The sequence below is a fragment of the Sus scrofa genome, chromosome 14, assembly GCF_054392235.1.
Source record: "Sus scrofa isolate SSC_HxYL_T2T_F1_AM1 chromosome 14, Sscrofa_HxYL_maternal_Yorkshire_Landrace_v2.0, whole genome shotgun sequence".
NCBI classification, from domain to species: domain Eukaryota; kingdom Metazoa; phylum Chordata; class Mammalia; order Artiodactyla; family Suidae; genus Sus; species Sus scrofa.
The window spans coordinates 136,550,602-136,577,583 of record NC_139396.1 but is presented as its reverse complement, the minus strand read 5'-3'; the positions used below and the strand labels follow the sequence as shown (position 1 = coordinate 136,577,583).

The window sequence follows — 26,982 nt, the reverse complement described above, 5'->3', positions numbered from 1 at the left end:
TTCTAGTTTTAAAAAAGCTAGAAAACAGGTTGGTTAAGTCTAGCAGCTATAAAGCAGCCTGACCTGCCATAACGGAATGCAACTGCTACAAAGCTAAATGAAATAAAGCAAAACCAACAAACGACTGGGTGGCTCAGAGCCCACAATCCTTTGCTAAGAAGGTTCCGTCAGGTGTGTGGACAGCCTCCAGGGTGTTCTCTGCGCACAAAGGCAGTAACCTTTAATTTAACTTTTCCTTCCCATTGGCTATTTTGCTTTAGATGCCTTTCCTAAAATTCTCATAATCCATTCAGGGGATTTCCTTTTACTCTCTTTTTTAGATTTATAAGTAACTACAAAACTAACAAAAAGAAAAGAGAAAGACTGATGGAGTGGAGCACAGAGTGGGCAGGGCTATGTGGGATGCTCAGTAGCAACCATTTATCACAGAAGAGGCAAATGAGGAGTTCCTGTCCTGGCCCAGCCAAAACGAATCCGACTAGGAAGATGACGTTGTGGGTTCAATCCCTGGCCTCACTCAGCAGGTTTAAGTACCCGGCGTTGCTGTGAGCTGTGGTGTAGGTCGCAGACTCGGCTTGGATCCAGCATTGCTGTGGCTGTGGTATAGACCAGCAGCTGTAGTTCCGATTAGACCCCTAGCCTGGGGACCTCCATATGCCGTGGGTACAAAAAAAGACCAAAAAAAAGATGCAAATGAAATCAAGATTAAAACAAAAACCTGGGTTTGGGTCAGCCTTGCAACGCAAACTGATATGAAACTAAGAGTGAAACGCTGCTACATATGTTGGCTGTTAAGAATAGCTGTAGAGTAAACCGCTTGCAGCAAGCATGTGAGCACAAAACACTGTCGAAGAGGAGTTTCCTTGGTGTCTCAGAAGGTTGGGGATCTGGCAATGTCACTACTGTGGTTCGGGTTCGATCCCTAGTCCAGGAACTTCCCCAAGCAGTGAGTGCAGCAAAAAAAAAAAAAACCTGTCAAAGTGAATCTTGATGCTTGACCTGGAAATTCTGGAAACAGAATTGTTTGGATTTAGGATCATACAGGCCTAAAATTACTTTAACAGCAAAAATAGGGACACCAACTGTTAGGTACAACATCACAGATGCACTTGGTGGAAGGCCATATATACAGTTAAATATATGTCTGTGTCTGTTGCTCTTGACAAGCTGGGAGGCAATGTTATGACCAAACCTCACACTCAATTAAAATAGCGATGTAAAATCAGGATCAAGGGATCAGCATAATAGAGTGGTTAAGAGTACACATTTGGCTGTCACACACACCTGAGTTAAAAACCCCAAATCCACAAATTACTGAGTGACCTTGGGCAAATCATGTCACCTAAGCCTCGATTTCCTCATTTATAAAATGGAGATGATGCTTCATTCACTTTGCTGTCAGGAGATGGAAACAAGGTGACTCGTGTAAAGCACTAAGCCCAGAATAGATAAGTAAGCTAACTATAAAATTAGCATAATTATTGTCTTCCAACCTCAAGTAAAGCTATGAGTTTCCTAGTAGCCAGGCAAAAAGTCTGAATCATTAGAAAGATGATAATTACATACAATACATAAAGGTAGCTTTTCCTTTCTTTCCACATTACAGAAAATTTCCCCCTTCTTAGTAAAGAGTAAGTCAGACTTATGGTGTATAGCTGTATCCAGGAAAAGCTTTAATGCGGATATCTTTAATTAGCATGGGTAATTTTCAATGAGATCTGGATTAAGGATCTAACTAACCAGTTTGGGGAAGTTACGATTGGTACTGTTCTGAGAAAGAGGAAAAGAGAAGGAAAAAAAGCCTTCAAATCATCCTACACAGCATTATTCAATAGAGAAAAACAAAAGAAGGTTGGCTGTTGACATTATTTCACAACTGAATTAGAAAAATGAAGGAAAAAAAAACAAGTGAAATATTTTAACTAATACAGAAAAAAGAACATAGCTCTTAAAGTGATCAAACTCATCAAAAAAAGGTCAAGAAAGGGAAAACGAAGAACCAAATATTACCATAGCTGAAGTACCACACACTCACTCTACCTTTTAACAGCATGCCTTAAATGATTAAGCCATGGTCCCATTTGCAACCAACTGTCTTTACCTGTTCTTCCAAATATGTCACTGGCTTGAATGTACTTTTAACTTGTACTGTCTTCTTAACAGAATACATCCTTCTGGTTACAGCCAAAAATAAAGTCTTGTGCATTTTTTTTTAAGAATTCATGAAGAAATATTAGTAATTCAATCATTTAAAAAATATATTTCCAAGAAAATATACTATGAGAGGTAATTTGGGGAAGAGAAAAAGTTCCTAGTGAAAATAAACCAGAAAAATAGGGCAGGCAAAATGTTCAAGGGCAATCAAAAAGGAAGTTTAAAATAATGCAAATTGTGACATTTTGATTTGGGGCAGGATTCATAAGTTGTGAGGTGCAGAACTCAATTTTCAAAGGAAAAAAGAAGTGAAGAAAAGATTTCAGCAGGGAGTACACACCAGCCCTATCAATCCATCAGTAGATATGCAAAAATTCTGAATAATAATAATAATAATAAAAACAGAGACTATATTATCTGAATCAATGTTGGGAAATTTAGCAACAGAAAGAAAATAAAACATTCCAAAGGCATTTCCAAACATTTCAAGATTTTTTCCGTATTACAGATACTACTGCAAAATGGAAGAGACTAGTTAGGTGCACTAAGTAACAATTTAGTAGTTAAAGAATAATGGCATCCCAAAAGAAGCTGTCACCTAGCGATAATGGACATTTTCTCTTGACTGTTTTAAGAATCCAGAAGAATCTCCTTCTGCTTTTAAATGCAAATTACCACTCTCTGAAGCACATTCTGCTCTATTCCTTTATCTGAAAATTACTGCAATGTGATCCTGTTCCAGAGAGGACACCCATTCAGGCAGGAAAATGGAATTAGGACAACGACACTCTAGGTTCAGATCATCACATCCAGTGAGCTGTCATCACTTACATATGACCTTTTTCCGTGTCGAGACCCCTATCAAAATTCTATTTGAAGAAGGAAATCCTAGTTTTGAGGACTATCCGGTCATTAAAGGTTACATACACATCTGAATACATGAACCTGCACCAGCATCCTAACAATTTAAAACCTCAGGGTCCCTTGGCTTTCAAATAACAAAACTAGCTATTTACTAGAAACTTTTTTAAAGGCAGAATTTCAACGATAATAAGATGTGTTGCCATTTACCTGTTTATTGCATGGTTTAAAAAAAAAAAAAAAAAAAAACCCACAATGCAAGAAAGGTGAGCACATCACACTCAGCACTTCTCTTCCATCTTAAAACTCCCTGGAACAGTGAGTGGTGACTTGGAGACGTACTTCAATTTGATGTACTAGGTGTCCAAAATGAAAAAGAACACTTTTAAACCAGAAAGACTCATACAACAAGAAATTCATTCCATTGTTAAAGATCCAAGCTTTCCACCAGAATCACACTTGGTTTGGGAAATTTTATTTATTGTCAGGTAAACAGAAACAAATAGTGAAGAAAGCTGGGCAAGACAGAGCGTCATAAAAGGTTAACTTACCTCTAGTCTTTCCAAGTTACTGATTAACGAATAACTTTAGTCTTTAACAAACCCTCTCTTCCAGCTTAGGCAATTCATGCAAATGAGTGAATTTTTTTGGTGCTACCTGCCTTACCCCACCCCATTCTTAAAAGCAGACCCAAATCTCTGCCAGAGGTCACCAAACAACCAGGAACAGAAGCTACTGAAAATGTACTTCCAATCTCTGAAAAACGTCAGTGATTATACTGGGTTTAGAAAAGCTATTTACTCGTTTTCCAAATGCCTGTGATTAGTATATGTCAACCAAATGGCATACCATGGCATCAGCCCGCACCTACTTTCATCTACCCACTCAGAATTCCAGCAATGAATGCAGCAGACCTCTCAAGACCAGACTGCAGGGGAGAGTATCATGCACAGAAAACAGAAAGCCTGCTTTCCGATATGGGGAAAAGCAAGTGCTGGCAGTCTTGTGCTTTTAAAGAACCTAGAAGCCTTACTAGTTCAATCCATCCCCAAATCCATGCCACCCTTTCAACTTTGCAATTAAAAGAGAGGAGAAATTCCGGTCAACTCGCCTAGGGGGGTTGGTCTGAGGGTAGAGGACTCGAGTAGGGAGGAGGATGGAGAGAGAAAGAGCAAGCCAAGGAAAGATAACAAAATTTCCCACCTTTCTTAAATTCTTCCAGCATAGCGTCCAACTTGGTGTCATTGAAAACAAAGTGCAAGGGGTGGTTATAAAATTTAGTGATGGTTTTCAGGGGAGTACAGTCATCTGGATCCACGAAGGCCAAGTCTTTGACAAAGAGGAGGTCCACGATGTTGGAGCGCTCCCCCTCAAATACTGGAATGCGAGTGTAACCGCTCTCCATGATCTCTGACATGGTGTTGAAGTCCAGAATGGCTTCGCCGGTGATCATGAAACAGTCCCGGAGGGGAGTCATCACGTCCTCCACGGTCTTGGTGCGGAGCTCCAGCGCCCCTTGGATGATGTTCAGCTCCTCCTTAACGAGGTCGTTGTAGGGATCTGTGACCCGGAGCATCTCCAGCAGTTTTTCCCGGTTGTAGACGGTGCCTATCTCCTGGCCCAGGACGCAGTCCAGCAGCTTGCTGACCGGGTAAGAAGCGGGGAAGGTCATCATCATGAAAAACTTGGTGAGGAAGATGGTGTTGGCCCCCACAGCCAGGCCATGCCGGGAGCAAATGGCCTGGGGTACGATCTCCCCGAAGATAACGATGCCGATGGTGGAGACCACCACCGCCACGAGGCCTGAGCCCGCGATGTCGTCGAGCAAGATGGTGAGCGTGGTGTTGACAAGCACGTTGCCCAGCAGCAAAGAGCACAGCAGGTAGTTGCCCTGCCTGCGTACGGGCTCGATGCGCTTGGCGTAATTCTTTTCCTTTTCTGTGCCGCAGTTCTGCACGATGCGCAGCTCCATCGGATCTAGGGCCATGAGTCCCAGGTTGAGGCCGCTGAACATGCCCGATAGGCAGAGGAGCAGCGAAATGAAGATCACTTGCAGCCAGAAGGGCAGCAGGAACTTCTTCTCCTCGCCCACGATCATCTTGGTGTCCTCGCCGTCGTGATAAATCCAGGTGGTCTCGGCCCACGGGGGCGGCGGGAGTCCGGCCACCCCGGAGCCTCCCTTGCCCCCGACGGCGCCACCCGCGGACCCCGAGGCGCCGGCGCCCAGGGCCGGCGTGGAGAGCGACGTGCACAGGTAATAGGACTTGCTCTTCTCCATCTTGCGCAGCGGTTTGATCTCGATTTCAATGATGCCCGATGTACGCCGGTTGAGAATGATATGAGGCAAGATGATGATATCTGATGTGCGGATGCCGCAGCGCTGGGGGCCGCTGTCCGGCTCCGGCGGCGCGGGTCCCCCCAGCCCGCGCTCGCCGGGGCTGTGGCGCCGCCGCTCGTGCTCGGTGAAAGCAATGCGGGACCATGTCTCGTTGTTGATGTTCTGTCCGTACACTCGCAGCTTGACCCGGGTCCGCTCGCTCACCCGCAGCGCCCCCCCTTCCATGAACGACACGTCGTTCGTGTCCTCCAGCCGCAATCCGATGATCACCGTCTCCTCGTTTTCGCCCGCCGCTGCACATCCACCCGCGCTGCAGCAGCAGCTCAGCAGCAGCAGCGGCAGCAGCCGCCCCGCTGCCGCCTGCAGAACCCCCTGGCCGCGGGCGCTGAGGCTGCGGCGCGCCGCCATCTTCCTAGTGGGCAGTGCTGCGGCTGCCGGCCCGCCCGCCATCTTTACTTCGGGTTCACAAGCGCCACAGCCAATCATAGGGTGGCTGCTCCAGCTGCGGCTTCATTCTACCCACCCGGCGGCACGAGCGCAGGCACCAACCCCTGGGGCGAGACTGCAAAGCACTGTTCGCATCCACTGCTTAGCAGTCCGCCTCCCTGACTGACACTGACTCCGCCTGGGCCAGCTAAGGAACCTGGAGGTTCGCAGGAGGGGGGAATGGATGAGGGGCGCGCCAGCCGCTCCTGCGAGAGGCAGGCCGGCCAGCCAACCACGAGCGCTTGCCCACCCTCCCAGCCAGGGGGCTGGAATGGGGGTGTGGCCGTGAGGGGCGCCGCGGACCAATGGCAAGGTAAGTGGGTGGGGAGATGAAGGCCAGAGTCCTCCCAGGCACGCCAAGTTTCCAGCTGAAAGGCGCGTGACTCTTGTGTATGTGCGAGGAGAGGAGGTGTGGCCAGCTGGAGCCGAGAGCCAGTCACAGATGAGAGCTGTAGGAAAGGGGGCGGGGCCCCCGTCCGGCTGCCAATGAAAAGAGGCCATCCGCGAGACCGACGCTCCGGCCTCAGTAATAGATTCTGGCCCCGGGGTTTGGTTCTACTTGCACTGCAGTCCCGCGGCGCCAGTTGCCGGATTAGCGCTACACCAGGCTGACGGCTCCCATGTGCTCCGTGCAGGTGCAAAGAGGACTGCGCCTTTCTGCCCGCAAAGCCCGAAAAGCCTACTAGGGACGGCTTAAGGTGCACATTAACCTAAAGTGCATCCGAGCTATCGGCCGTGCTCCCCTTCTTTACTTGCGCTCGCCGCTCCGCCCGGGGGTAAGCCAGCACGCTCAGGCCCACTCTGCTGGAGCCTTTGGCTTATCCCTAAGAGACGCGCGCTCTGCAGGTCACGGTCAGGTGGCGCCACCTGCCGGTATTTTATGCACCCTGCAACGCTTTACAGTTCCACCGCAAACCCCAAAAGGAGTGCGGGAGATGGGGGAAGTTAGAGTGAAGTGGTTTCCTATCTTCCCAGTTGTTAAGAATCCCTTCATTTTCTTGCTGAAAGTATATAATCCCTGAGCCCCATTCCATACTTACTGAAGGAGTAGGACCCAGGAATCTGTATTTCTAACGCACTGCAAAACATGTGGGAAATGGGAGGGGGCAGACATCCTAAGCAGACTCAGAAAGGTTTTTTTTTTTTTTGTCTTTCTGTCTTTTCTAGGGCCGCACCAGGGACATATGGAGGTTCCCAGGCTAGGGGTCTAATCGGAACTGCAGCCGCCAACCTACTCCAGAGCCACAGCAACGTGGGATCCGAGCAGCATCTGCAACCTACACCACAGCTCAGGGCAACTCCGGATCCTTAACCCAAGGAGCAAGGCCCTGAATCGAACCCACCACCTCATGGTTCCTAGTGGGATTCCTTAACCACTGAGCCATGACGGGAACTCCCAGAAAGATTCTTTCTTCATCACACCGACCAAACCCTAGCTAGTGTCATTGGTCACTTGGGAGAAAAAAATCCTGAAGACCTAGGACTCCCAAGCCCACTCTGTATCTGGAGATGTGGTAGGAGGGTAGCTGCCAAATTGGGTTTTTTTTCTTGCAATATAAACATCTGAAAGGGTTTATTTCCTTCCTTCCTTTCTTTTCTTTTTTTATTCTGCAAGTACATTTTCTTCCCCCTTTTTTTGGCCACGCCCACAGCTTGTGGACATTCTCAGGCCAAGGATTGAACCTCCACCACAGTAATGACAGGTGCCACTGCAGTAAAATGCTGGATCCTTAGCCTGCTGCACTACAAGAGAATGCTGGATTTTGTGTTTTGTTCACTGCTGTATCATCCGGGCCTAGAACAATGGTAGATGCTCAAAACAGTATTTGTAGAACAATGTTAAAGAAATGAAAGAATTTTTATTCTTATTATTTCAAATAATGTCCCAATTCTAGTTTCCAGTCCTTCAGTTTCTGATGTTGCTTCCCCTACCCACAATTCTCACTCTGCTATAGTTGAAAAAATGTTTAGATTAAAAAAAACAAAAAACAAAAACAAAACTTGATTCACAGACTTGGCCTGCATTTAGAAAAATGACATTATCAAAGTTTGGAAGAAGAGGAAAATGAAGCTTTTTAGGGATCTCTGACAAAGGTCATGGATAGATATGGTCCTTCTAAGTCAGCTAACTGAAAATAGAACTGTTTTAACTTCATAAAAAGTGTGAGCACAAGTGTGTTTAAGTGAACTAATGGGGAAGATGATTAAAAGCTCTCAAATGCTGAATGTACACTTTTGGAATAAGAGTGTGGAGAAGCGGGGTAGAGAGAAGCTTGCTAAACCTACAGACATTTCCTGTGCATTTCAGAGAAAGCCAGAACAGTAAGGAAAGTGTGGCATTCAGCAATTTAGAAGCAAGTTAGAAGTTCATAGCAAAATGTCAGAAAGAACCCCTCAAGACAATTGACAATAGAAAATAAACCAAGCTGGCATTTCCCTTTGTGGCTCAGTGGTTAACGACTCCGACTAGGAATCATGAGGTTTCGGGTTTGATCCCTGGCCTTGCTCAGTGGGTTAAGGATCCTGAGTTGCCGTGAGCTGTGGTGTAGGTCACAGGCTGGGCTCGGATCCTGAGTTGCTGTGGCTGTTGCATAGGCCAGCGGCTATAGCTCCGATGAGACCCCTAGCCTGGGAACCTCCATATGCCGCGGGTGCAGCCCTAGAAACGACCAAAAGAAAAAGAAAAAAGAAAATAAACCAAGCTCAAGTTCACACATAACCTCAGCAATCCCCTATGTGTACTTGCTGTTCATCCTGGGGGGTGGGGGGACAGGGCCATATTCTTCATATATACCCCAGACACGGAGCAATCTTTTTTGGTAGCAAGTGGGATCTTCCTTCAAGTTGGGAGGCTTTTTTAGCTGGTATTCCCCTCGTTTTAGCGAGGGGGCTGCTGTGGATGTCTATGCCTCGCTTTGTAGAGGCTTGGGCTTCCCAGTCTGTCCACCTGGATGAATGAAGGGCAAGAGCAACCCTTGCTTCTAAGAATCTTTTTAAACCTCAGGAGAAAATACAACCAAACCCTGACCTCTGAACGTGTTTCAACTCCAAAAAGGGCTACAAAAGGTCCAAGATGATTGCTGCGGATGTCTGTTCCTAGGTAGATTCTGACTTTGACCTTCAGCACATCAGTTAGGGAAAGCAGAACCTCCTAGCAAATATCTCCCCTAACGCCCTCTCGCTAGAATCCCCCACTGGATCCTGAAAGGGAAGAGTCCCAGTTCAGTTCACTTATTTGGGAGGACTGTGTCTCCCTGTCTGTAGGTCCAGAGATTTGGGGAGGCACTTCATCCAGACCCAAAAGTGATGTAGAGTTCGATTTTCAAGATGGCAATTAAAACATCAAATGGCTCTCTACGCATTTGGTTTCTTCACATAAAGCTCTAATTTCACAGAGAAACCTTTTTCCCACAAATGTCTAGTTGTGGAAAAACAGTCAGTTATTGCTTCAACAGTGACATTTTAATCTCACCCAAGCACTGGGTGTTTTGAGGAAAAACAGGAACTGGGCAAGAGTGAAGTTACCCAAACTTTTCCTCCAATCAAATCTGCTCCCACTGAAGCAACACGGTTCACTTGTTTAAAGACATAGAACTATTTTGCAGTTCCTGTCATGGCTCAGCAGTTAACGAACCTGACTAGTATCAGTGAGGACGCAGGTTCAATCCCTGGCCTCGCTCAGTGGGTTAATGATCCCCTGTTGCTGTGAGATGTAGGTCAGTGGCTACAGCTCTGATTCAATCCCTAGCCTGGGAACCTCCATATACTGGAGATGAGGCTCTTAAAAAAAAAAAAAAAAAAAAAAGTCCTATTTTAGCTGAGATGAGAACTTTTCACAACTGAGGGTTAAAAAGAAAGAAAGAAAAAACAGGAGATCCCACTGTGGCACAGTGGGCTAAGAACCTGACTGCAGCTGCTCTGGTGTCCTCAGAGGCGCAGGTTGCATTCCCCAGCCTAGCACAGTGGGTTAAGGATCTGGCATAAGTCAAAGCTTGAATTCCATCCTTGGCCTGGTAACTTCCATATGCCACAGGTGCAGCCATTAAAAAAAAGAAAAAAATACTTTTTTGGTCTTTTTTTGTCTTTTTAGGGTCGAATCCTTGGCACATGGAGGTTCTCAGGCTAGGGATCTAATTGGAGCTGTAGCTGATGGCCTACGCCACAGCCACAGTAACTCGGGATCTGAGCCTTGTCTGCAACCTGCACCACAGCCCACGGCAACGGCGGATCCTTAACCCAATGAGCGAGGCCAGGGATCAAACCAACAACCTCATGGTTCCTAGTAAGATTCGTTAACCACTGAGCCACGATGGGAACTCCAAAAAGAAAAAAATTTTTTAAATAAAAAGTAAAAATAAAATCAGCAATGCCATTTACCTTCTCTAGATGGATTTTCAGCCTTCTTTTTTCCTTGGCTTTCTTATTTCCCTCCTTTGCAAAATATTTTCTGGACATAGTCACTAGGGTGAAAGAGAAGGGAAAATGTGGCCTTTTGACAGTCTTGAGAAAAGTTTCCTCCTTTGAGAGAGAGAATCCCTGCGGATGGGCCAGTGCTCTGCCACTTCCAGCTCCACCACCTCCTCCCTGCCTCCCCACCCTGCCTCCAGTTCCCTCTACTCGCTCCCTCCCCCAAACCCCACCCCTGATATGCCCTGGACAGCACCCCACACTCAATTCCCTTCTCCCAGGAAGCCTGCCCTTCTAAACTTCCTATGGAGCAGCCTCAAGGAGTGTCATTCTGCTGCTGCAAGTCCACTGTTTGCCCTGCTCTGAGCCCCTTGTCCTGACTGCCAGGTCCTTCAACTGCAGGGCTTTCTAGAATCTTTTAGGATATTCTTTCTGACTGCTGTGCTACAGCCTACAGCTCTGTCTTTGTCAAAAGGGTAAGAAATGTTCTGAGCTCTATCATCCTTATCTGTGACTGAAACACTCAACCAAGGTTACAATTTTAGGTTTAAAAATGTTGATCCAGGAATTGTCATCATGGCTCAGTGGGTTAAGAACCCAACTCTTATCCGTGAGGGTTTGATCCCTGGCCTCCCTCAGTGGGTTAAAGGATCAGCTGTTGCCATGAGCTGCTGCAGTGCAGGTTGCAGACAAGGCTCGGGTCCTTCATTGCTGTGGCTGTGGCGCAGGCCAGCAGCTGCAGCTCTGCTTGTACCCCTAGCCTAGGAATTTCCATATGCTTCAGGTGTGGCCATTCCAAAAAAAAAAGTTGATCCATGTCAATATTGCGCATTCAGGAGTTCCGTCGTGGTGCAGTGGAAACAAATCCAACTAGGAACCATGAAGTTGCAGGTTTGATCCCTGGCCTTGTCCAGTCAGTTAAGAATCTGGCATTGCCATGAGCTGTGGTGTAGGTCACAGACATGACTCGGATCCTGCATTGCTGTGGCTCTGGTGTAGGCTGGCAGCTACAGCTCCAATTCGACCCCTAGCCTGGGAACCTCCATATGACACCAGTGCAGCCCTGAAAAGACAAAAGACATATATATATATGGGATATATATATACCCCATTCAAAAGCCTCAATTTAAAACCACATTTGGGAGTTCCCGTTGTGGTGCAGTGGAAACGAATCTGACTAGTATCCAGGAGGAGACAAGTTCGATCCCTGGCTAAAGTGGGTCAGGGATCTGGTGTTGCCGTGAGCTGTAATGTAGGTCACAGACAAGGCTTGGATCCTGAGTTGCTGTGTCTGTGGCATAGGCTGGCAGCTATAGCTCCAATTCGACCCCTAGCCTGGGAATTTCCATATGCCACAGGTGCAGCCCTAAAAAGCAAAAAAACAAAAACAAACCAAAAAACCCACGTTTGGTGCTGGAGAGGGTGTGGAGAAAAGGGAACCCTCCTACATTGTTGGTGGGAATGTAAATTGGTACAACCACTATGGAAAACAGTATCGAGGTACCTTAGAAATCTATACATAGAACTACCATGTGGCCCAGCAATCCCACTCTTGGGCATATATCCAGAAAAAACTTTCCTTAAAAAAGACACATGCACCCACATGTTCATTGCAGCACTATTCACAATAGCCAAGATATGGAAACAACCCAAATGTCCATCAACATATGATTGGATTAGGAAGATGTGGTATGTATACGCAATGGAATACTACTCAGCCATAAAAAAGAACAACATAATGCCATTTGCAGTGACATGGATGGAACTAGAGACTCTCATACTGAGTGAATTAAGTCAGAAAGAGACAAATACCACATGATATCACATATCTGGAATGTAATATACGGCACAAATGAACCTTTCCACAGAAAAGAAAGTCATGGACTTGCAGAATAGACTTGTGGTTGCCAAGGGGGAGGGGGAGAGAGTGGGAACTTGGGGTTAATAGATGCAGACTATTGCCTTTGGCATGGATAAGTAATGAGTAGCACTGGGAACTATGTCTGGTCACTTATGTTGGAGCATAATAATGTGAGAAAAAAGAATGTATGCATGTATGTGTAACTGAGTCACCTTGCTGTACAGTAGAAAAAAATAAATAAATAAAAGTTGAAAAAAAGAAGACATGGTACATAAGTATATATCTACAATGGAATACTACTCAGCCACTAAAAAGAACAAAATAATGTCATTTGCAGCAACATGGATGGAACTAGAGATTCTCACACTAAGTGAAGTAAGTCAGAAAGAGAAAGAAAAAACCATGTATCACACACATATTTGGAATCTAATATATGGTGCAAATGAACCTATCTATAGAACAGAAACAAACTCATGGACATAGAGAACAGACATGTGGTTGCCAAGAGGGAGGAGGAGGGAGTGGGATGGACAGGGAGTTTGGGGTTAGTAGAGGCAAACTATTGCATTTGGAGTGCATAAGTGATGAGGTCCTGCAGTACAGCACAGGGAACTATATCTAATCACTTGTGATGGAACATGATGGAAGATACTATGAGAAAAAGAATGTGTGTATAACTGGGTCACTTTGTTATATAGCAGAAATTGACAGAACACTGTAAATCAACTATAATTAAAAAGTTAAAAAAATAAAAACCACATTTGGGGAGTGAGGAAGAGGTGAGCAGTAAGACAGACTGACCGGAGGATGGTAACTAGGATGAGACAATAGGGAAAAGAACAGATCCTGAATGTCCCACTCTGAGCCCTCTGGTAAGATCCAGACCTACCTGGGTCTGAGAGCAGAGCTCCAATTTGGGATTATGGCTCTAGTCATAAAATGCTATTTTCCCCATACCAGCTGGGTTCATTCCTATGGTCTTTTTTCCAAATCCTTCGAAGCTGGAGCAAAAATTCTACCCCACTAATTAGTCAAATCCCCCACCCCATATATAGACAAACAATGTGCCAGACCTCAGTGTCAGGGGTGGGGGGAACCTGCTCCTTATTTTTAATTTCTCTGAGATATCTATTTGGTTTTGCTTAGGGGTTTTTTGTCTTTTTTTTTTAGGGCTGTACACATGGCATATGGAGGTTCCCAGGCTAGGGGTAGAATCGGAGCTTTAGCCACCAGCCTTTACCACAGTCACAGCAACTCAGGATCCTTAATCCACTGAGTGAGGCCAGGGATCAAACCGCATCCTCATGGACGCCAGTCAGATTCGTTTCTGCTGAGCCATAATGGGAACTCCTTGTTTGTTTTATTTTAAACATCACAACAATGAAGATTATTTCTTCCCACTTATTAATACCACATCTCAATTCTCTGCTTTCCCTTTAAACTTTAAATAAAGCTTATGTCTTATCTCTCACCCCATTCCTTTTTTTTTTTTCTCTTTCATTCATTCCTTCCCTCATTCCGTTAACATATATTGTGTACCTAATAAGTTCCAAATACTGTATTAGGCATTGTGGAGATATAATGCTGAAACAGAAGTTACCTCAAAAAATTACTAGTAAGGACATCACAAAATATGTACTAAATAACTGCATGATACAGGACAGAACATCAAATATCTTCAAAGGAAATACAAATAAAATGCAGGAATCGAGAGGAGCTTCATGGTCTTTGAGTTGGTCTTCGAGATGCTTAAAATAAACAAATAGGTATCCCAGAGAAACTAAAAATAGGTTAGAATAGATAGGTTTTAGATATGCAGATGCAAGAGCTATTTCAAGAAGTGTGTCTTGGTCTGTTCCAGCTGGCATAACAAAATACCATAGACTGCGTGGCTTAGACAATAGAAACTTGTTTTCTCACAGTTCTGGAGGAGGAGGTCCCAGATCAATGTCCTGCAGGGTCAGATTCTGGTGAGAACTCTTCCTGTCTTACAGATGGCCCCTTTGTCCTCGCTCAGTCCTTCCTTTGAGTGCATGCCTGGAGAGCTCATGGGTGTCTCCTATAAGGACACTAATCCTATTGGATCAGGGCCCCATCTTTATGGCCTCATTTCACCTTAATTACTTCCAAGTACAGGCGCTCTGGGAGTTAGGGCAGTGATGCTAGGGTCCTGTTGACTTAGGGATTTAAGAAACTCCTGTCACTCCATGTAGAAAAACATCTTCAGAGTTTACAAAGCACTTTCTGACATATTGTCTTTTTTTTTAACTCAATGAATTTATTACATTTGTAGTTGTACAATGATCATCACTATCCAATTTTATAAGATTTCCATCCTACAACCCCAGTGCATTCCCCCCACCCCTCAAACTGTCTCTTTTGGAGACCATAAGATTTTCAAAGTCTGTGAGTCAGTATCTGCTCTGCAAAGAAGTTCATTCTGTCCTTTTTTCAGGTTTAACATATCAGTGAAAGCATTTGATGTTGATGTCTCATTGTATGGCTGACTTCACTTAGCATGATAATTCCTAGGTCCATCCCTGTTGCTGAAAATGCCAGTATTTTGTTCCTTTGAATGGCTGGGTAATATTCCATTGTGTATATGTACCACATCTTCTTGATCCACTCCTCTGTCGATGGACATTTAGGATGTTTCCGTGTCTTGCCTATTGAAAATAGTGCTACAGTGAACATCGGAGTACATGTGTCTTTGCGAGTCATGGTTTTCTCTGGGTAGATGCCCAGGAGTGGGATTGCTGGATCAAAAGGTAGTTCTATTTTTAGTGTTCTAAGGAATTTCCATGCTGCTTTCCACAGTGGTTGCACAAATTTACAATCCCACCAACAGGGTCATAGGGTTCCTTTTTCTCCACACCCTCTCCAGCACTTACTGTTTGTAGACCTTTTGATGATGGCCATCCTGGCTGGTGTAAGGTGGTACCTCAGAGTGGTTTGGATTTGCATTTCTCTAATCATGAGTGATGTTGAACATCTTTTCATGTGTTTTTTGGCCATCTGTATGTCTTCTTTGGAGAACTGTCTGTTTAGATCTTCTGCCCATTTTTTGGTGGGGTTGCTTGTTTTTTTGGTGTGGACCTGCAGAAGGTGTTTATAAATTTTAGAGATTAATCCCTTGTCAGTCGATTCATTTGCAAAGATTTTCTCCCATTCTGTGGGTTGTATTTTCTTTCTGTTTAGGCTTTCCTTTGCTGTGCAGAAACCTTTAAGTTTAATTAGGTCCCATTTGTTTCTTTTTGTTTTTACTGTCATTACTCTAAGAGGTGGATCTGAGAAGATGTTGCTCTCCTTTATGTCAGAGAGTGTTTGGCCTATGTTTTTCTCTAAGAGCTTTATAGTGTCTGGTCTTATATCTAGGTCTTTCATCCATTTTGAGTTTATTTTTGTGCATGGTGTTAGGGAGTGTTCTAATTTCACTCTTTTCCATGGGGCTGTCCAGTTTTCCCAGTGGCTGTCCACTTATTGGAGAGGCTATCCTTTCTCCATTGAATATTCTTGCCTCCTTTGTCACAGATTAGTTGGCTGTGGGTGCGTGGGTTGAATTCTGGGCTCTCTATCCTGTTCCACTGATCCATATTTCTGTCTTTGTGCCAGTACCATGCAGTTTTGACGACTGTTGCTTTGTAGTATAGTCGGAAGTCAGGGAGCCTGATTCCTCCAGCTCCATTTTTCTATTTTAGGATATCTTTGGCTATTCTGGGTCTTTTGTGCTTCCAAACAAACTTTAAAATATTTTGTTCAAGTACTGTGAAAAGTGTCCTTGGTAATTTGATAGGGATTGCATTGAATCTGTAGATTGCCTTAGGTAGTATAATTATTTTGATAATATTAACTCTTCCAATCCAAGAGCATGGTATGTCTTTCCATCTATTTGTGTCATCTTTGATTCTTTCATCAGTGTCCTATAGTTTTCAGAGTAAAGGTCTTTTGTCTCTTTAGGTAGGTTTACTCCTAGGTATTTTATTCTTTTGGATGCAATGGTAAACGGGATTGCTTCCCTAATTTCTCTTTCTGCTTTTTCATTGTTAGTGTATAGAAATGCTATAGATTTCTGTGTATTAATTTAGTATCCTGCAACTTTGCCAAATTCATGGATGAGCTCTAACAGTTTTCTGGTAGAGTCTTTAGGCTTCTCTAGGTATAGTATCATGTCATCTGCAAATAGTGATAGTTTTAATTCTTCCTTTCCAATCTGGATTCATTTTGTTTTTTTTTCTTTTTGCCATTTCTTGGGCCACTCCCATGGCATATGGAGGTTCCCAGGCTGGGGGCTGAATCGGAGCTGTAGCCACCGGCCTATGCCAGAGCCACAGCAATGCAGGATTCAAGCTGATTTTCTGTCTGGATGATCTGTCCATTGCTGTAAGTGGGGTGTTAAAGTCCCTCACTATGATTGTGTTATTGTCCATTTGTCTTTTCAAGGTTGTCAGCAGTTGCCTTATATGTTGTGGTGAACCTATGTTGGGTGGGTAGATATTTAATATTGTTATATCTTCTTCTTGGATTGGTCCTTTGATCATTATGTAGTGACCTTCTTTGTCCCTTAAAATAGTCTTCATTTTAAAGTCTATTTTATCTGGAGTATTGCTACTCCAGCTTTCTTTTGATTCCCGTTTGCATGAAATATTTTCTTCCATCCTCTCACTTTCGATTTGTATGTGTCCCTAGAAGTGAAGTGGGTCTCTTGAAGACAGCATATATATGGATCTTGGTTTTGTATCCATTCGGCCAGTCTGTGTCTTTGGTTGGGGCGTTTAGTCCATTAACATTTAAGGTAATTATTGATATGTATGTTCTTATTGCCATTTTATTCGTTGCTTTGAAGTTGTTTTTGTTGCTCTTTTTCCTTCCCTTCTTCTCCTCTCCTCTTCTGGTTTGATGACTTTCTTTAGTGTTGTATTTGAGTTGATTTTTCTTATTTGTTTGTGTATCAATTGTAGATTTTTGGTTTGCAGTTATTCTGAAGTTTTGATGTAACAGTCTATATATATATATATATGAGATTGTTTTAAGTTGTTGGTCTCTTAATTGCAAGTGCATCCCCAGTGTCCTGCATTTGTACCCACCTCTCCTCATGATTTCTGATTTGGGTGGCATAATTGTGCATGGATGATTTCGTATCTTTACTGGATATATACCTTTACTGGTGAGCCTTGTCGTTTGTGGTATTTTTGTTTCCTGTTGCTGTCCTTTCTTTTCTGCCTAGAGAAGTTCCTTTAGTATTTGCCATAGGCTGGTTTAGTGTGGCTGAATTCTCTTAGCTTTTGCTTATCTGTGAAGCTTTTGATTTCTCCTTCAAATCTGAATGAGAGGCTTGCTGGGTAAAGTCATTTGGTTGGAGGTTTTTTCCTTTCATCATGTTAAGTATATCATGCCACTCCTTTCTGGCCTGCAGAGTTTCTGCTGAACAATCTGCCGATAACCTTATCGGGGTTCCCTTGTATGTTATTTGTTTCTTTTCCCTAGCTGCTTTCAAGATTTTCTCTTTGTCTTTCATTTTGGTCAGTTTGATTAGTATGTGTCTCGGTGTATTCCTCCTTGGGTTTGTTTCATATGGTACTCATTGCACTTCCTGGATTTGAGTGAGTGCTTCCTTTCCCATGTTAGGGAAGTTTTCGGCTATTATCTCTTGCAATATTTCTTCTGTCCCCTTCACTCTCTCTTCTCCTTCTGGCACCCCTATAATACGGATGTTGGTGCGTTTAACATTGTCCCAGCGTTCTCTGAGACTCTCTTTATTTCATTTCAATCTTTTTTCTCTTTTCTGTTCCGCATCCGTAATTTCTACCAATCTGTCCTCCACCTCACTTGTTCGTTCTTCTGCCTCCTGTATTTTGCTGTTAGCTGCTTCTAGTGAATGTTTTGTTTCATTATTGCATTGTGCATCTGTTGTTTACCTTTTATATCTTGTATCTCTTTGCTCAGTGTTTCCTGTAAGTTATCCATCTTTGCCTCCAGTTTATTTCCAATGTCTTGCATCATCTTCAGCATCAACAGTCTAAAGTCTTTTTCCTGGAAGCTGAGAATCTCCTGATCACTTAGCTGATTTTCTGGGGGAGTTTCTTTCTCCCTCATCTGAGTTATAGTTCTCTGTCTTTTTCATTTTGATAGGTTTTGGGTGTGGTGATCTTCTTACAGGTAATAGAGTTGTAGCCTCTCTTACTTCTGGTGTCTGCCCTCCTTGTGGCTAAAGTTGGAATGGGGGCTTGCTGTAGGCTTCCTGGGAGGGACTGATGCCTGCCCACTGGTAAGTGGAGCTGATTCTTACCCCTCTGGTGGGTGGGGCTTTGTCTCTGGATGGGATTAGAGGTGGCTGTGTACCTGGGGGGTCTTTAGGCAGCCTGTTTACTGAGGGGCGGGGTGTGATCCCACCTGGATTGTTGTTTGCCCTGGGGCTTCTCAGCAGCTGACTGATGGGTGGGGCCAGATTTCCCAAAAATGGCCACCTCCAGAGAAAGGCATGCTGCTGAATATTCCCAAGAGATTTGCTTCCAGTGTCCTTCCCTCACAACAAGCCACATTCACCCATTTTCCCAGGAGGTCCTCCAAGAACTGCAGTCAGGCTTGACCCAGATTGCTATGGAGACTTTGCTTTGCCCTGGGGCCCAGTGCACGTGAAAGTCTGTGTGCGCCTTTTAAGAATGGGGTCTCCATTTCCCCCAGTCCTGTGGCACTTCTGCGCACAAGCCCCACTGCCCTTCAATGCCAGATGCTCCAGGGGCTCTTTCTCCCAGTGCCAGATCCCCACACATGGGAGTTTGATGTGGGGCTCAGAACTCTCACTCCTGTAGGTGAGTCTTGTGAACCAGTAAGTTTCCAGTCTGTGGGGCTTCCCACCCAGGAGGTATGGGGTTGCTTATATCACATAATCGCCCCTCCTACCTCTTGATGTGGCCTCCTCTTTGTCTTCTGGAGTAGGATATCTTTTTTAAGGTTTCCGGTCCATTTGGTTGAAGATTGCTCAGGCTTAAGTTGTGAATTTTGTTGATTTTAGGAGAGAAGTTGAGCTCCAGTCCTTCTATTCTGCCATCTTAACCCCATCTTCTCTCACATATTGTGTTGACTGACCTTCACAACTATGACTAAGGGATCCACAATTTCCCCAGCTACATGTAGGAGAAAGAAACAGAGATAATGTTCTCCTGCCACAGAAATACTCAGAAAACCAAGATGGGCCACCACACCCTCTGCTCTGAAAGTCCACCCCTGAATTTCAACTACAACCACAGTGGTCTGGGCAGTAATCATGAATCTTAGAGCAAATATAAGGTTTCCCAAGTTGGCCTTGGCCTCCTGACCATAGGTCAGACTTCCTGATACATATATGCATCTATTTTTTTCTTTTTAGGGCCACACTTGCGGCATATGAAAGTTCCCAGGCTAGGGGTCGAATTGGAGCTTCAGACCTACACCATGGCCACAGCAACACCAAGTCCTTAACCCAATGAGGAAGGCCAGGGATCAAACCCACATCCTCGAGGACACTGTGTCAGGTTCTTAACCTGCTCAGCCACAGTGGGAATGCCTATAGTTTCTTAATTTTAAAAACGTTTTTGACATATAATAAACATATATAAAAGTAAATAAAACAAAAATGTATAATAGCTGACTATATAATTTTTCATCTAAGAGAGCCTGTTTGAGAGTGAAAAAAGGGTACTATTAATAATTAACCTAGTTTCAACATGGGTGGACGTAGAAATTATCACATTAAGTGAAGTAAGCCAAAGACAAATATCATATGATATCACTTATATGTGGAATCTAATAAAAAAATGATACATGGGGGAAAAAAATCTAATTGTAATGTATACATGTAAGGATAACCTGACCCCCTTGCTGTACAGTGGGAAAATTAAAAAAAAATATTAAAAAAAATGATACAAATGAACTTATTTACAAAACAGAAACAGACTCACAGATTTTGAAAACAAATGTATGGTTACCAAAGGGGAAATATGGATAAATTAGGAGTCTGGGATAACATATACACATAACTATACAACAAGAACCTACTGTATAGCACAAGGAATTCTACTCAATATTCTGTAATAACCTATATAGGAAAAGAATCTGAAAAAGAATGGATAACTAGATCACTTTGCTGTATACTCTAATACAACATTGTAAACCAACTATACTCCAATAAAATTCTTTTTTTGGGGGGGGGTGCTGTGCCCGCAGCATGTGGAAGTTCCCAGGCCAGGGATCGAACCTCCCCACAGAAATGACCCAAGGCACTACAATGACAATGCCAGATCTTTAACCTGCTGTGCCACAAGGGAATTTTCTTTAAAAATCAGTAGGAAAAAGGCAACAATTAGCAAAGCAAAGAAACAAAAAAGCAATAAACACACCATAACATTAAAATAATAATAATAAGAGTTCCTGTTGTGGCTCACAAACCCGCCTAGCATCCATGAGGACGAGGGTTCGATCCCTGGCTGTGCTCAGTGGGTTAAGGATCCAGCATTGCCGTGAGCTGTGGTATAAGTTGCAGACATGGCTTGGATCCTGCGTTGCTGTGGCTGTGGGGTAGGCCAGCAGCTGCAGCTCCAATTCAACCCCTAGCCTGGAAACCTCCATATGCCACGGGTGTGGGCCTAAAAGACAAAATAATAATAATAATAATAGTTAACCTAGTTTGAGGATAACTGGGACAGTCCCGGGCAAAGATTATGTTCACTTTTTAATCATTTATCATGGTAATGGGAACCATCCCTTAATTAAAAAAAACCCTATATATTGCTTCCAGATCACACACACATTCTCTACCCTAGATATAACCACTATCCTTTCTTTCTTTCTTTCTTTCTTTCTTTCTTTCTTTCTTTCTTTAAGGCCACACCCTTGGCATATGGAGGTTCCCAGCCTAGGGGTCAAATTGGAGCTACATCTGTCAGCCTACACTACAGCCACAACAACACAGGATCTAAGCCACATCTGCGACCTACACCACAGCTTGCTGCAACACAGGATCCTTAACCCACTAAGCAAGGCCAGGGATCAAACCTGCATCCTCAGGGAAACTATGTCAGGTTCTTAACACACTGAGCCACAGTGGGAACTCCTATTTTTACTTTCATAGTAATCATTTTCCTTTTTAATTCTGTATTTTAAAATTTGGGAATCCCCCAAGGACAGCAAGGACAACCCTCTGAAGCAGGGGTATAGGAGGCAGAGGACCCAGGTGTCGTCTTGGTTCTAACATTTCTCAGACTGTACTTTCCTCTCCCAGCCCCTTGCCCCACCCCCACCCCTCAGTTTTCTCCTCTGTAAAATTAGAAACATCAGCATTATGAGGGAGATGTGAGTTCTTTTCAGAAAAGAAACAAACTTGGGATATTTGGTATGGGTTGCTACCCACCCAAAGCAATGAGTTTTCCTCATAACCAGGAGAAATCACCATTTGTAAAGGGTTGCCTCCTGGGTTCCTGTTACATTATTGAAAAGCAAAAATAAGAACACCTCCTTCACAACGTTTCCCTAGTTAGATCCAATTGAAAGGAATAATAAGGTTAATAAGAAAAAGGACAGTTAATAAAAGATGAACTACTAAGCCTGGAAGCCACATGAAGCCTTCAGTGCTCACTGCGCAAATCTTTCCTCCCTAGCAACTTGACATTTTGAGGCTCTGCTTGCTAGAGGATGCTCATTTCATATTCACAAAGAAATCTGATGTGATAGAAGCTTGTTAACTCGGAACAGAGACCAAACTGTCCAGGCCACCTCGCCTGACACAATCAGGCTCTAAGTTATATGTCAAATTACCAGGAGCAGCCCTGGCACTCTGCTTGCCTCCTGCGAGCAACCCCACCAAGCTCCACGTGCCCTTTTGGGCTTCTGCTTGTAATGAATTAAATATATGTTAGAGTCATAGATTAAGCCATAGACCTGTCATCATTTGAACTATTATGGAGGGAAAAAAAAAAAAACCACCTGTTTTTTTTGCTTCCCCCCCACCCCCATGGCACATGGGGCTCCTGGGCCAGGAATCAGATCCCAGCTACACATAGCTGTGAACTAGGCAATCCCAGATCCTTAACCCACTGTACCAGGAAGGGGATTGAACCCGGGTCCCAGCACTCCCAAGACTCTGCCAGTCCCCTTGTGCCATAGCAGGAGCTAAAAAAAAAAAAAAAAAAAAAAATCCTTGCTTTTAGTTTTGATGAAACTGTGCTAATTCTAGTCCTAAAACAGGGCCAAAAACTCAAAAAGTCTACAGTGGTCAGTAAAGCTGACTGGGTCAGGACAGTGGCAGACTGTCTTAATGGCTTCTGCCTTGTCGTGCAGAAGCCATTACTTACTGGGGTCACAGCAGCTATGCAGAAATGCAGGGCTCGTGTTGCCAATTTTTCACATTTTATGGAAAACTTCTGATTTATAAATGTGGGCAACTAGTTTAAACAATATTTTTTTTTCTTTTTACAGCTGCACCTGCAGCATATGGAAGTTCCCAGGCTAGGGATCAAATCAGAGCTGCATCTGTGAACTACACTGTGGCTTGTGGCAATACTGGATCCTTAACCCACTGAGCAAGGCCAGGGATTGAACCTGCATCCTCATGGAGACTACCTCAGGTCTTTAACCGCTGAGCTACAGTGGGAACTCCCAGTTCAAACAGTTTTTTAAAACTCTGTGACTTCCCCAGAATCTTGACCCATAAGTCTGTTTCTGAGCAGGGAGGGAACTTAAGAGTATGCCAAGCTCCAAACCTCATTTTCCAGCCAAGGAAAGTGAACCCCAAAGTGGACAAATGATTTTCCGAGAGGCAAGTAACTAATTCAGCAACAGAGTCGGATCTAGAAAGAATACCTGCTTTCTGTCTCCCATATCGCTTTTCCTTTCATGAATGAGAAGGTTGAGGGCTTTAGGCCTAGTTTTCACTGGCTTATGGTACACCTAGAACATCATCAATTTTCCATTCTACTTTTTGGCTCTCTGGCTTCCAGACAGGGTACAGGAGACCTTCTGCTATTATATGAGGCAGTAGGCAGAACTTTCTGTCCCCCGTTGATTTTCCCCTCACCTGGAGCCCGTCACTGCTACATGGCTCTTCTGCATGAAAGGGGGGCTTGTGTGGTGCGCTGGGGAAGGGGATTGGTACGGTTGACAGTCCAAGACAAGCAAGACTCCCTCAGCAGGAGCAGATGAAATGCAAAACTCACATTCGCCTGACACTCCCACTAACCTCAGTGGGAGTCGTGCTGTCGGGAAATGCAGGATCAGCAGTTGAACAGAGACTGGAATGAAGCGGTAAACCTCATTCTTATCATGAAGCTGTAAAGCTCACAGCTTATTATTAGGACTGTCTACCTCCAGTTTCATGTTTACAAAAGATTTCATTTTTACTCTCTAGTGAGAGCTCCCTCTGCTAACTTTTCCAGCAGGGTCAACAACAATGACAACAACAACAAACCTGTTTAGACCCAAGTTGTGGTGCAGGTGTGGCTAAAGAGACTTGGCAAATCACAGAAGTTAGAACAGGTGCCAATGACGTTTAGAAAATACGGTTAACCGGTTTTTGTCCTGTTGGCTTGGGGGTGCATATTATTCCGTTGTTAGCGATCCGTGCCTAGGACAATGCCTGGTACAAGGGGCGTTTAATTAATATTTAGTGAATAAATGACAGTGTTGACTGAAAGAAAAACGCACAACATAAGAGTTGTGAGTTGAGTTTCATTCAGGGTCTTACTGAGGACTAGAGGCTGGGAAACAGCCACGTGGCATCTCTGGGGGGACTGCTCCCAAGAGGTAAGGGGAGAAGCGGTATAAAGATGATTTGGGCAAGGGAACTGGTGCAGTCGAGCATACATCTCGGTAAAAGGTGACTGCGAGTCACGAGGAACAAATATCCAGTTAATGATTTTAGTGCTTTTCCATGTATGGGAAGATATAAGAATCTGGCTGGGTTCATAAAAATTTTTCTTGAGATATGTCTATCAAAGGGGCCTGTTTTTGCAAAGCACAGAGTGCTTCATCCTGTTTTTCATCCTGAATTCCTTTCAGGGTGTAGTATCATCAGTGACTGCAATAGCTAAAGAGCTCAAGACTTAATCCTGGTAGAACCTGCCAGCAAGCAACATTCTTTGTTTTACAAAAAAAAAAAAAAAAAAAAAAAAAAAAAATGGAGAGACAGGTTCTCATTCCTTGCTGGTGTCCCTGTGCTCCTGTGGCAGACCTCCCACCCTAATAAGGTAGAACTAGTCACCACTTTGGCTGCTGCCTGGGAGCCATCTAAAGAAAGGCCAAGAATCAATGAGAAGAGGGTTCTGCTGCTGTGCTGGCACAAAGCCATGACCTTTAAAACTGTGTGCAGCTAAAGATGGGGCAGGGTTGGGGGTCCTGTTCAGGCTACTGCTGGGCATCCCCCAGTAGGTAGGCTGAAAAGCCTCTGCAGGCTTCTGTGACTTTGAAATAAGTCCTCCTCCTGTGATAATGAAGGACTGAGAATACTGTATTTGATACAATCATCAATTAAGAGAAAATCTGCTCTTTAAACCCTTTAAGTTCAGTATCTTTTGAAAAGGGTTTGTGGCGAGGGAAGACTTAAGCCCTTGTTTCTGAGGCTCTGCTCTTAGTAAATGCGATATTAAAACATATTAAATGATTGCAGAAGGTTAACAAGTATATCATCTAGGTGGTAGGTAAATGGGTGATGGCGACACCTCTTTAAACTTTTCTGTTTATTTGAAAATGGCTAGAATAACATGCTAGAGGTAAAACTGCCCTCTGCCAAAAGACCTACAGGCAGCTTCCTGAACCAGGTTCTGGCAGCAAAAGAAGCATCAGTCTTTAGCTGGTCCTGACATCACGTGCTCACAGCAACCACAGAGATCTAAATTAATAATAATCTAACCCATGGGCTACGTGTTCTTTCAAAGAACTTCGTACAAACGAGCAACCAAATGCACGGAGATGTTATTTCCTCAAGGCCAAAATACTACAGGGCAGAGTTGAGAGGGGAAAATCTATAAGATTTAGCATCAGCTTTTGCTCTTAATCATCATTCCATACTGTCTCTCATTCCCATAAGGGCCAAATATTCCTAGTGGTCTATTTCACCTATTTTAAAGATTTAAATAACCGTTGATGGCATTTTCCTGGGTAAAACACATCTACTTTAATTTTAAATTGTCTAATATACATCTTTTCTAGATCCTACATCTAATGCAGTTCTCAAAATGTATTTTTTGGTTGGAAAACAATATGTAAAGTATATTATTCTGTGAAAGAACAATGTGAATTTCTAGCTTAATCTAATGAGCTAGAAATTCGACATCTTATGTTAGGACCGAGAAGTTCAGAATGACAAGAAAAAGGCTAATACCTCTTCCTCCTAAATTTAGAAACACCTAATAAACCAAATAACCAGAACACCCTTTCTTTTCATCATTTTCCCTCGCAGGACCATGAAGCACTCATGAATAATAAAGGATGCTTGATCCCAGAGGGACCATTCTAACTAATGCTGTCACTGAGGTAGGTTATGATTGGGTAGATGCTGAACTGTAGAACCAAGAGAGCACTCTTTAGAATCAAGGTCACACAGATGAATCAGGCTTAAAAGATACCACTTGTCCTTCCTCATTTTGTAGTAGTGTATTAGGGTGTTATAGCTGAACCCACTAGAAATCTGTGAATTGCTCCATTTTGTACAGTTTTGTTAAAAGAGGGGTCTGAATAAAAATATTCATTCCCGATATTTGACAAGAGCTAAAAATTCTTATACCTCTAAGAGAAACAAATTTCTTCGGTCCTGCCAGTCCCCTCCTTGTCCTTTTTGCACTGAGCTCAGACACTGATTGAGATTTTTTTATTAACATTCTTCATTGCTTGAAGGCTACTATTAAAAAATTGAACCATCAGCTCCAGGTGACAGGAACCATGGCTTATATATGACTTACACCTTCCTGTGCCCCTGCCAAAGCCTTCAATACAAATGGACTTCAATTTATTGAATCATTTTTTAACCTTTCCTTAATGTTCTTAATTTCTTTTGTTTTTAATGTTCTTAATTTCTAGTGATGTAACAATCCTTGAAATATTCTTCAATCTTCTTTTAGCTATGGACACTAGAACTCATCTAATACTTTCCGAAAAATTTAACCAGAGCACCACACGAACAAAAAGAAAACCTGCCATTTTTCCATCTCCTAGCTCATCTTTTAAAAATTATCAACTCAAAAGAGGAAAGGAAAACCTGATCTGGTTAGGAGTCACTACAGATAGTCACTACGTTGTCATACATTAGGGTGAACTGAAGTCAAGAAAAATGACTGTTTATTTGTTTTCTTCATTCAACTCTAAATTTTTTAGAAAAAAACTGTTTGGTTTTAATTTTTTTTAATTTTGTCGTTTTAGGGCCACACTCGTGGCTTATGGAGGTTCCCAGGCTAGGGGTCGAATCGGAGCTGTAGCCACTGGCCTATGCCACAGCCATGGCCACAGGGGATCTGAGCCACGTCTGTGACCTACATCACAGCTCACGGCAATACCAGATCCTTAACCCACTGAGCCAGGCCAGGGATCGAACTCACAACCTCATGGATGCTATTCAGATTCATTTCCGCTGAGCCATGAGGGAACTCCTAGAAAAACTGTTTGGTTTTAAAGACGAGATCCAGAGATCCTACTCCTGGACATTTATCTAGAGAAAACTATAATTCGAAAGGACACATGCACCCCAATGTTCATAACAGCACTATTCACAATAGCAAAGACATGGAAGCAACAAAAAAATGTTCATCAGCAGATGAATGAATAAAGTAGTGATTATATATAGTGAAATATTACTCTGCCATAAAAAAGAATGAAATAATGCCATTTGCAACAATATAGATGGACCTAGAGATTA

The 26,982-nt window shown here is 43.5% G+C and overlaps 2 protein-coding genes and 1 long non-coding RNA gene across 6 annotated transcripts in view; 1 reads left to right on the top strand and 2 right to left on the bottom strand.

The window, feature by feature from the left end:
• The window catches only part of CNNM2 (cyclin and CBS domain divalent metal cation transport mediator 2), a 168,058-nt gene extending 162,060 nt beyond the window's left edge, over window positions 1–5,998 (bottom strand). For all 4 annotated transcript variants that reach the window (XR_014826828.1, XM_001929243.7, XM_001929238.7 and 1 more), the window contains exon 1: window positions 4,219–5,998. Coding sequence is in view for 3 of the 4 variants with exons in the window: in XM_001929243.7 (XP_001929278.2) it covers window positions 4,219–5,839 (1,621 nt within the window). In the remaining variant the exon portion in view is untranslated. The remainder of the gene's footprint in view (window positions 1–4,218) is intronic.
• PCGF6 (polycomb group ring finger 6) overlaps window positions 1–26,982 on the top strand; it is a 1,082,924-nt gene that overhangs the window by 390,637 nt on the left and 665,305 nt on the right. The gene's annotated exons all lie outside the window — the stretch shown is intronic.
• Window positions 7,679–11,577, bottom strand: LOC146397032 (uncharacterized). The gene is made up of 2 exons (XR_014826857.1): window positions 10,217–11,577; window positions 7,679–8,786 (listed from the first exon to the last, which is right to left on the bottom strand). It is a non-coding gene; the product is annotated as an uncharacterized LOC146397032 (long non-coding RNA).